The sequence below is a fragment of the Dermacentor silvarum genome, chromosome 4 (genome assembly GCF_013339745.2).
Source record: "Dermacentor silvarum isolate Dsil-2018 chromosome 4, BIME_Dsil_1.4, whole genome shotgun sequence".
NCBI classification, from domain to species: Eukaryota; Metazoa; Arthropoda; class Arachnida; order Ixodida; family Ixodidae; genus Dermacentor; species Dermacentor silvarum.
This window is the reverse complement of record NC_051157.2, coordinates 128,314,767-128,325,308: the sequence shown is the minus strand read 5'-3', so window position 1 is coordinate 128,325,308 and position 10,542 is coordinate 128,314,767. Positions and strand designations below refer to the sequence as shown.

Below are 10,542 nucleotides of genomic sequence, written 5' to 3'. Positions count from 1 at the left end.
TAAAACAGCACACCGATACCTGGTCTAGTGAGGTTAACGGCGAAGAAATAATTTCTTAACATAAGCTCTAAAGTACAAGGAAACAGGGTCCTTTTGTAAGTACAACATGTAACTTGACGTCATGATCCCTTCGCCGACTGGGAGTGGCTGCCATGAGCGCACGGGAAGGCGTACATAATACAGATATATAAAGGGGGGGGGGGGGAGCCAGAATGTTGAGGGACGTCAAAAAAACCTTAACTGATATATTTGTGCCATATTTAGGTAGGTTCTCAAAATGTAATTAAAGGTTCATGTAATTAAAGAGATGCTACGAGACCACTGAGTAGGAGCAGCTCACAGCGCTCCGAAGACGCCAGTGTCAAGACAAAGCCTGTGCAGGAGGAGGGACAGAAGCGAAACAACCGAAAACAAGTTCTTCAAGATTAGTTCTTATGGCACTGATTTATTCGAAGCTGCAAAGAGTCTGATACTCAAGTTATTAACGACGGCAGCGTTTCAGGTCACAAAAGTGCGCTATATGTGTAGTGCGGGTGTTCCAGACAGGGTGCTTCGATGTCCTCCACGCCCACGGCTCGTGGGCAAGGTCGTGACATTCTTAGAAGCGGTTGTTATCGCGTCCGCCAGCGTTCTTTATAGCCACCATTAAAGTGCCCATTTCTTACAGCGGTCAGGCTGGTACGCGGGGCCAGCAGAAAGTTCTCACAGTCAGTCGGTCTCTGGCCTACGAGAAAGATGCCTTGATGCTAGTTGCCCCAGTTCATGAACCACTCTACGAATGGCTGAAATATGTTACCGTTTCCAAAAAAAAAGCCGGAAAGAAGGCTTTGGTGTATGGTGCAAATCAAGAGGGACGTGAGTTAACCGATGAAAGGCGCAATTATTAGAGCCGGAAGCAGAAACCTGAACATGGTTCTTTCTTAGTAATTTCTTAAAAGTGGTACTTATGGATCCCTTCAGTAGCACTTAGTTTCTAATACATGGGAAAACAGGCGGCTGTGGACAGACCACGCCCCACTCTAGAACCTTTTCAGAAATGAACACGGGAAGCACATCCGAATGAAAACTATCGCAGTCTGGCCTGCTGATTACCACAATTGTTCTTCGTTTGCGAGGTATTCTGTTGAACTGCGAAAGTTATAGGTTTTCCTCACAGGTGCTAATGTATGATGATTGCCTGGAAAACCTGTTTTTTGTGGTCTGTCTGAAGAAGCCCATGACCAATGCCTATCCAACGAACTGTGCTCTGAGGCTGGGGTGTGCAGTCAATTCTTGCACGCATCAACGACCTCAAGCCTTGTTAATATCCTATCGAAAGCCACACAAATGTGCGCACAGACTACGTCAGACTGCTAGATGGCTCGTAGGTAGTTTTTATTGAAGCTGAGTTATGCTGTTTCACACAGGAGGATTTCTTTTATAGGGGTTCCTGAAGAGGATTGACCAGTGTGACAAGTGTGACCAGTGCATGGCTTCACTCTGCTGCTGGTCCATTCAGTTGCGAAAGTTTGCTAGCAATACAAAGAGACACAATGCCTCTAGGGGCCTGTAAGGTATTTTTAAATAAATAAATAAAATAAATAAGCTTGTTATCTGTGGTTACGCCAGTCAGGCTACATATGCCGTATGTGGCAAATTATGTCGAGATCTGCTCGACATAAGACATGCTCGGGGGCTAGTCTCAATGAACACTTGTGAGTTGCATATAACCGTGTCTTCAGTATGTGTTTTTTTAAATTGAGCTATCACATCGAGCACCTAACTTCAAATTAAATGGTGCACGGTGGCGGGTGTACCACCAAATTACTGATGCTGCTTGTGTCACGTGTTTCAGAAATTTCTTCAAGAAGCATTTCATAAGCAGTACCACCTTCATTACACTAAGAAGAGGGTAAAAAGTCACAGGCCTGCGCTGCACACGCAGCACAGTCACGCGTAAGCTGGTTGAGCGGCGCAAGAGTAGCTCCAATTTCGGCACCACGCACAACAAGGTCTTCGCGGCGAAGTGTCTTCGCCTCGATTTTGACGAGAACGATCTGAACTGTCCGCCCGACGTCGGCGTCGACGGCGACCTGCGGCTTCTGTATGCTCTCTGCACAGCAGTCTGCTGAGCCCGATGATGCCTGGTTGTAGCCGCGCACGTAGCTCTACGATTCGCTACTTCAGCAGCGGTTCGTACCTTGCAAGGAGCTAGACGCCATAACGTGTACCGAAGCGGTACCCAGAATACGTGGCGCACATGTAATATCGGGATAGTGTTGATTGCGCGCCTCGTCTGAATCGCATCGCGTCTGAATCGCATCTCGTCGCACGCGGCGGTTGCAGGCACGTTAACTAGATGGCGCCACCATACTGGTGGAGGCTCGGGTCGTCTGCGCCTGCGCGCCGGCCTTTAGGTCAGCGCCTGCGCGCCGGCCTATAGGGCGCGAATAAAGGGAATTTTCTTCTGCCTGATAGCAAGCGCTTGCGTGGCTCAGTGGTAAAGTATCCGACTCCCACGCGGGCGGATGAGCGGGTACATTTTTTTCTATTTCCGGCGATAGCAGTTACGGGGCGGCGGCGGCATCATCGCGACAAGAAACGGCTATTGCATGAGCCATAACAGCTTACGCTGTAAAATATTAACTTATGAGACATATTTGACGTCTCATCGAGGCGAAATGTTCTCTCAAGAAGGAATCCAACCCATAGTACTTTGAGAGTACAAAAACTAAATGTGCAACAATCGGTCCTCAAATCCCGGCAAACAAAACGGTATCAAAAATATTCACTTAGTACGAAAACACTTTATGTTTTAATCTCACTATTCGTGATATACATTGTGGGGAGCATGAGTGCATGTTACACTACGTCGCACTGCGGTTGAATGCTGCTACACGAAAAAAATTTAAGAATAAAAAGGGGGGGGGGATGCCTGTGATGACGCAGATTTCACATTGGTATATGCAATCAAAGAAATGTTACAACTGGTATTTTATTATTTTATAGAATTGTAAAATGGCCACCAGTTGACCACCTGTACTGCTAACGCTTACCGCTAATTTTACGTGCATTGATTTCTGCACAACATCTTTTTTTTTTCTGAAGATCTTCTTACACCTCTGAGTCAGCCATGTGCTGCCGGGGAATGAACACAGATATGGCAGGCGCTGCAGCAAACAACGCGGTTATTGCTACCCTGAGAGACACCCTAGTTGCAGATCAATGAGAACGACACCTACCGGCGTGTGCGGGCGCCATGTCTACGAGTGCGGGCGTGGCTCCACCAGCGGCCAAACCGTAGACTCCCATGGCAAGCACCAGGAGGCAGGCGACCGGTGTGTGGTTGCACCCGGCCCACGGCACCAGCGCCAGTAGAAGACCCGAACCAGTCAAGGCTGAAGCAAGCATCGTGTCGAGCAAAACACGTTATGTCCATATTTTATGGCAGAAGGATTGCTTTCGTAGAAAATTAAAAGCTTAACATCATGGCAACATCAAATGATAATAAGAGTGAATATGAGAACACCTTGAGAAAAAAATGATAAAGGTATCTTTGGCACTATGGCTCTCCGAAGCTGACCTAAACAACCCTTCATTCATTGTAGATAATCTTAGAAGAAAAAGAGCGTAAAACAGCCCATAATTCGTAAACTGTGTCGTGAAGCTAAGAGGCAGAAAGGTCACTAGTAATAAATACAACGTTACATTTCGTTTTATGGGCAGTGTTGTCAGATCCAAGCTGAGTCAGGGGCGAAATTACCAAAGCGTCAACTCTTAGGAAGTGTCTGGTATGAAGCTAACAAGATTCATTCACTGCATTATGTTCGTCACTATAACGTGATAATGCCAGTAAATATCCACAAATAGTTCTAAGTTTCAAGCTCTTCTGCCACCCACGCATTCTTTCCCAGGGCACAGTTCTTGGCCCTCTTTTATTTTAACATACAATAACGATCTATCACCTAACCTTTCCTTTGAAATCCGGCTATTTGGACATGATTGTGCAATTTATCGCTGAATTAATAACCTCGCCGACTTTAATGCACTTGAGTGCGAATTTCGCTCAGTGGAAGACGGGTGCAACTCATGGCTCCTGTCATTAAATGCTAAGAAAACATCGCTAGTCTCCTTACACAGGCGTCATTATTACAATGCATTGCAGTATATCATTATAGACAGTCAGATCTACAATGCATTCTCTTACAAGTATTTAGGCAACTCTTATGTGGTTCCTTCACACAACATGCGTAACTAACGAAGGTATCCATGCATGTGGTTTTCTACAGCGTAACCTTCATTTAGCCACTTCCTCAATGAGCTGTAACACTGCCCAAACTGGAATACGCATACGCAGTCTGAGACCTTCTCCAAGATAACCTTTTAAAACCCTTAAAATCAGTTAAGAACGCACCGCGCGATACATATTCTCTGACAATCCGTGTCATTTAGGTGTTACCGCCATGAAATCACGTGCTAACCTTCGCGTGTTTGATGGCGCTGCAGTGTAGCTCGTCTTTCCCTTTTTCATAACTTTTACCACCAAGCACTTCGAGCCCCTGCCATAAAACCAGCCTATCATTCTTCATGTCGCCTCAGCAATTTAAAACCAGCATATACCCTCCTTCACCACATACTTCTGCCCACCAGTCATTATCCTTCGTGCTGACTTTAACGGATTGCAATTGGGGTCGTTGAGGTATTGAAAACGTAAATAAATAAATAAGTAAATAAATAAATAAATAAATAAATAAATAAATAAATAAATAAATAATAAATAATAAACGCATGGTTCTTCATGCTTGCTGTAACGCGATACTCTGCAAAACATTAATATTAGCAGGCGACAGAATCTGGGCTGTTGAATTTCAAGTTGATGACTTATGTTTAGTGTCATATAACTAAATACTTCTACTGAAAGTTGATCGGGCCTTTAAGCCGAACACCTATTTTGTGAGCAGCAGCAAAATGAGAAAGTTTTTGATTAGGTGGCGCAAAAAGGCGTGCCTGCGCTAGCGTGCGCAAGTCGCTTTGATCCTAGCAATATTCAAACAGACTCTGGGTCACTGAAAGCGAAATACTTGCATCCCGTACGCTAAACATGTCGGTTGTCTTTGTTTGTGTTGCTCGACAAACTATCATGCGCTGGAATCTCGTTAGGCCTAATTGAAGACGTGCTCAGCGCAGGGTCGAAGCATATCGCTGCGCGCAGTTGCGAAAGAGCAGGTCGTGCGCTGACGACCTGAGGGGTCATAATGACGTTAGTTTCAGAAACACCATCAGTGGATTGAAAGGAACGGCTCCGCATTTCACAACGTGGTATTGTTGCGCGTGCATTGTTTTATTTAGATTTTTTTTTGCTGGGGACAGTTTTTTTTTAGCGGATTATTGCTGTTATCAAGTTATCACACGGCCCAAGACGAGCCTATGCTGCATTCGAAAGTTCTTGAATGTTGCCACCGGTTCTACGGCAAAAGAGACTCATCAAATCAGTTTGCGCGCTCGAAGCGAACAATGTTGCGTATTCTCGAACGTACGCGAGAACCCGCGGTCACTATGGAATGTATTGTGATGCATGTATATATAGCGGACACGTAGAATTGACCCACGAGATCAGATTCGCGGGCTGTGCTCGCCGCTACGGGTACGATTTGAGGTTTACTGGTTCTTTCTGGGTGCAAGTTCATTAAATGAATAGCTAGATTTCTAACACAGATTTTACTCTAGTGCGTAATTGCCTATCCTCAAGACAACCTGACAGGTATACATGCTCTGCAAAGAACTAGTGGTAAGCGGTCTTCACCAGCAGTCTGGAAGAGTTTCCTAATAAGCGTGGTGGAGAGGTGGCCTTTTCTCCGCAGGCGGTCGCTTAGCAGCCCGCCTGCTAGCATGCCCACACTTTGGGCCCCGAACATGGCCGCGTTGATCAGGCCGCTCTGCGAAGTAAAGGAATGAGCAAAAAACACCAAGTAAGAAAAAAATAAATAGACAGGCAGAAGGTTTTGGTCGCACGTACAGTGTTGCCAACTAGAAATAAAGAAAGCGAAACACTAGTCGAGACCCCAGAAAACTCTAAAACCCGCAATAAGAGCACCCAAAATCCGCTGAAAATCCGCTAAATGGAGACATAAATCAGAATTACGTTCAAATTATGTCTTTTTTTCTTTTTGCGTCTACATAAGGGACCGCTGAATAATACAAATTAACTGAACTGAAAAGTCTGATCCCTCCTTTTCGTCCATAAGGGAATAAAAGATATCAATTATCAATATTAATAAGCTCTTATTTTGTGAGCGACGATGAAGTGCGGATATGGATACCATATACAGGGCGTCCCAACTATCGTGCACTAAGATTTAAAAATATGCAAGGGCCTCGTAGCAGGACAGAACCAACTTCGTGTTGTTTGCCGTCGCCTGGAGATACTCAGATTATTTTTTTTGCACTCCGTCTAATTGCATAATTAGTCTTCAATTATTAATAAACTTCTCAAATATTATAATTAAATGCAAAGTGCCAATGAGAAAATTGTTGAGTGACATGAAAACTCCCGATACAGCTTTCTGTTGCTCAATACACTGCATAAAAGTGTTTTACGCAAAGAAGCCCATGAATGCACTCTAAGTGCTTCGAGCGGCCAGTTGCACGGCAATTTTTCGTGTATTCGCGGGTTTGATTCCCGCTCGGAAATACACTTTTATGCATGCTCACAGCCTCTTCAGCATGCATAAAAGTGCTCACAGCGGCTTCAGCATGCTCATCTCCACATTGCTAGAAGTGGGCTACTACTACTATAGTCGGTGAAACCTGAGAATTACAAGGTTATATGTACACTGTCAAACTAAAACACAATTTGTGTATCTGGGCCAGCCAATTAGATTCACTTATTTATCTGATGTCAAGTGGTTTCGCGTGCTTGAAACAACTATTTTCTCCGTGCAGATCGGTCGTTGTGTCACTGGTTTCAGGATGAATCCTGAACATCTAGGCATATTTTACAGGGAAAGCCACTGTCCAGCCAAAGGCAATACTTTAGCTTGAACCAACTAGCGCTTATTTTCTAATTAGCTTAGCATTTACATTAGCCGACCAAAGTCATTAAGCTGTGAGCAGACTCCCGCTGGTTCCGCTCTCTTTCAGAGGTCAATAGCAGGTGCGCTACGTTGCTGGGGGGGGGGGGGGGGGGAGTTACATTGTAGTTGTTAGATTGTCACCGACTATACTATTACTACAGAGACGTGGACTATAGCCTGGCCACCTTTCGGTCGCTAAATCTCCAGCCACATCAAGGAAACACGTATGCCAAGTGTTTCATTGAATTCAGCCCAGCCTATTGCACTTCCGGCTTACGGAAACAATAGCTTGTCTTCTGTGCATCTGGCACGTTATAGTACGGAGAGACAGGTGCCGTCTACCGCGTTGGTGACACTGGATAGCCGGCCACTGTCAGAACAAAGTATACTAGGACTGCGGTCAGAGCGGACGTATGCGCTGAAAGCTTCAATGTGTTATCGCTGGCTTTACTCAACAATAAAATATAGCAAAAACGTAGACGCTTCGTCACCTGTGCGGGTGGCATCGTCAGTACACAAATGACAACAAATGGTAAAATACATCCTATTAACACGTTGAAGTATGAGTTCCCCTGCTTTTTGGAAAATTTTTTCGCGCCGAAAGCGGCCAGAGCGTTAGTTAGCGTCCTGCGGTCTATACGGTCCTGCCAGATATGCCGTGATTTAGTGAAGGATTTTCACAATTTTGTACGCCAATTTCTGTTTCACTACTTATCTTTCTGCCTTCCTAGCTCTTTAGATTCATTTTCTTCCCTTTCCCTTGGTACTGGGGAGCAAACCGGACTCTATATGGTTGAGCTCCGTGCCTTCTTTTTTTTTTTGACCAAGAAAAAAAGAAACGAAAGCGGCCTCGTTGCACAGTATTAGCGAAAAAAAAAAATATAAGCGCGCAGTCTACATTCACACTTATAAGAATAAAAACGCATGTCCCTGCATGCAGCCTACCGTGCACTGTTCAAGGGAACGCTGATGTCGTGATTCAGGACTTATTGCAGCCTGGCTTTGTTTGACACGAGACCTTCGACAGTAACTTTAAAGCTAATGGCTTGTTGGCCGCATATCATACTGTCACCGCTGTACTCACCTTGGCCAGTGGCATGTGTAGCACGGCAGACAGGTAGGTGGGTAGGCCCGTGAGCACGGTGAACTGTCCCCAGAGGCAGGCGAACCGGGATGCCGTAAGCGCCCACAGAGGCACGGAGGTCAGCAGTTGGAACCACGGTGTGTCGCATTTTGTTCCGTCCTTGGCGTTAAGGAGGTCCGCGCTGCCAGCTTCCATAGTCTTGGCCTGCGGTGCAGAGAGACTGCTCATGTAGAGTGGGAACACTAACTAGCTAGTACGCTGCTCTTATATGACATATTCTAAAGCACAGACTGAAGTACAGATTCCACAGATTGGAGCATTGGAGTTTCATGAGTGGATGTGGTATTTAGTAGATGTGTGACAAGCTTAAAAAAATGTAAATAAGGAATCAGTTACTTGGGCAGTATTTCGTAGTGTTCTGTGGCATTCGCGTTCTCCAACCGAACATGTAACTGCACAGATACAACGTAGGCGATTGCTGTGATTCAGGAAGCCCAAAACCCGTTTTCCAAGCTTAGAGATCCCTTAATTACCGAGTAACTGGCTAAGAGCACGCTTGTACCCCTGCTATCTTTGGTGCTCCAGGCAAAAGCAAGAGCGCCTGTCGAAGCTGTGGTAGATGCTACTATCCCGGGCGGTGCTCACATTCTGTAGAACTGGGTACAGCGAAAAGATTTAGCTATTTATTGTTTGTTTGACTTATAATGCGTTGGCTGCAACTGGCACCCATGCCAGACGGAACATACCACTGGCACATACCAGACGAGGACGACGGAGCGCAAGGATTGTTCGGGGAGCCGTCCGGTCATATAGACTAGCCTAGCCTAACTCGCGCCCGTCCGCAACGCAGCGACACTTTTGAGGAGTGGGTGGCGGATTCCTTCCCTACTACGCACAACCACAGCCTAGCTGATCCGACACCTCAAGTTCTAGGACCGAAATTGGTGCCGCCTGTACCGGGAAATTTGAAATAAAGTTTACGTGCACTCTCTCTCATCATAGCTTGACCAAATCCTTTCCTTTGCCCTCAATGTGTAGGTGTGCCGAGTTATCGCAGTTGATTGAAGCCGCCAAGCTTGATGACCGATTTTCGATGCTTGGCGAATTGCGTTCTCATATGTGTTGAATGAAGGGATTTAGCTTTTCCAGCCACAGGAGGAGGAAGGAAACAAGAGGTGAAAGGCAGAGAGGTTAACCAGATTAAGTGTCCGGTTGGCTACTCTGCAATGCAGTACGCACCTGTAGTGGCGGCAGAGGCCTGGCGGTGCGTCCAATGGCGATGTAGTCATACTCTGAATCGCTGATCCACGGGTCCTCCTCCGGCGTGCTGCGGACTCGCCACGAGTACAGCACGAAATAGGCGCATCCCACTAGGCCTGCGCACGGAGGCGATTTCAGTGGTGAGAGAAGTTGAACGTAGAATAGATTTTTGCGAATGGTGAACTTTTGTGATCGGATCGGCAGATGGGCGGTGAACAACGTTCACTTTATACACTGAGCTGTGAGGATCGCACCATGAATAATGAAAACAGAAAGCGCTAACTTTATCATTTGTCGACTGGGACAAGAGGGACGAGTGGTATTACTAGCTGATGCCTTGTATTCAAGAAATGCGGCCAAGATATCGTTGATGAAGGTCACGAAATCAAGAAGCTGGGTATAGAAGTGGGTCAGTGACAGGGATAAACCTATTAAATCTTGTCACCAGAGCGACATCGCATAAAATTTATGAAGGGCTGATTCTAGTACAGGACTGGTTGACGTTTCACAAGTGTTTTTCATCTGTTTCAGAGAATAAGAATGTCCTCGGGCAATATCGACTTTGTGGAAGAGCGGCCAACTTTTTATCGATTCCTGTAGATAAATTTTAGACTTCTGACTGCAAGTGAATTTGGACTGATAGACTTTATTTTATGGCATTCTATGGTATGCGAAACGTTTGCCGTTTTCGTAGCCGGCTCTCTAAAAAAATATGATTGTCATATTAACAGTGAGAAATGGTGTACGGAAAGAGTGAAATCAGAAAGCGGACATTAAGAAAATTTTGGCCTCGATTTGCTAGAATCGAAGAGTGATGCAGACGAGGGGTAGAGACCATTCGTACAAGCACTACGTACTGGACATCACATATAAAGAGCTCTAATATGAATACAGGACAAGAGAACAGCAGGCAGCGTGTCTCAACCAGAACAATAATAAATTGGCAAATGAACATCTAAATTACAACAAAACGAAAACATAGAAACCAAATAAATAGAAAAAATACATGTCAATAATGAGCCCAAATAAACTGCCCGTTAAGGAACAAAATAAAGCTTTGAGAACTCCGCCTTGTGTGTTAGAACTATTCCGCAGCTCAAGCACCTTTCTGACAGTTTACGGACAGCCGTCATCATGGTAATTCAG

At 45.4% G+C, this 10,542-nt stretch overlaps 1 protein-coding gene across 1 annotated transcript in view; it reads right to left on the bottom strand.

Moving 5' to 3' along the window:
• Positions 1 to 10,542, bottom strand: part of LOC119450621 (sialin) — a 71,855-nt gene that overhangs the window by 31,969 nt on the left and 29,344 nt on the right. The window contains 4 exon segments of the mRNA XM_049666549.1: positions 3,222 to 3,377; positions 5,783 to 5,915; positions 8,137 to 8,340; positions 9,376 to 9,512. Of these exon segments, the coding sequence (XP_049522506.1) occupies positions 3,222 to 3,377; positions 5,783 to 5,915; positions 8,137 to 8,340; positions 9,376 to 9,512 (630 nt within the window).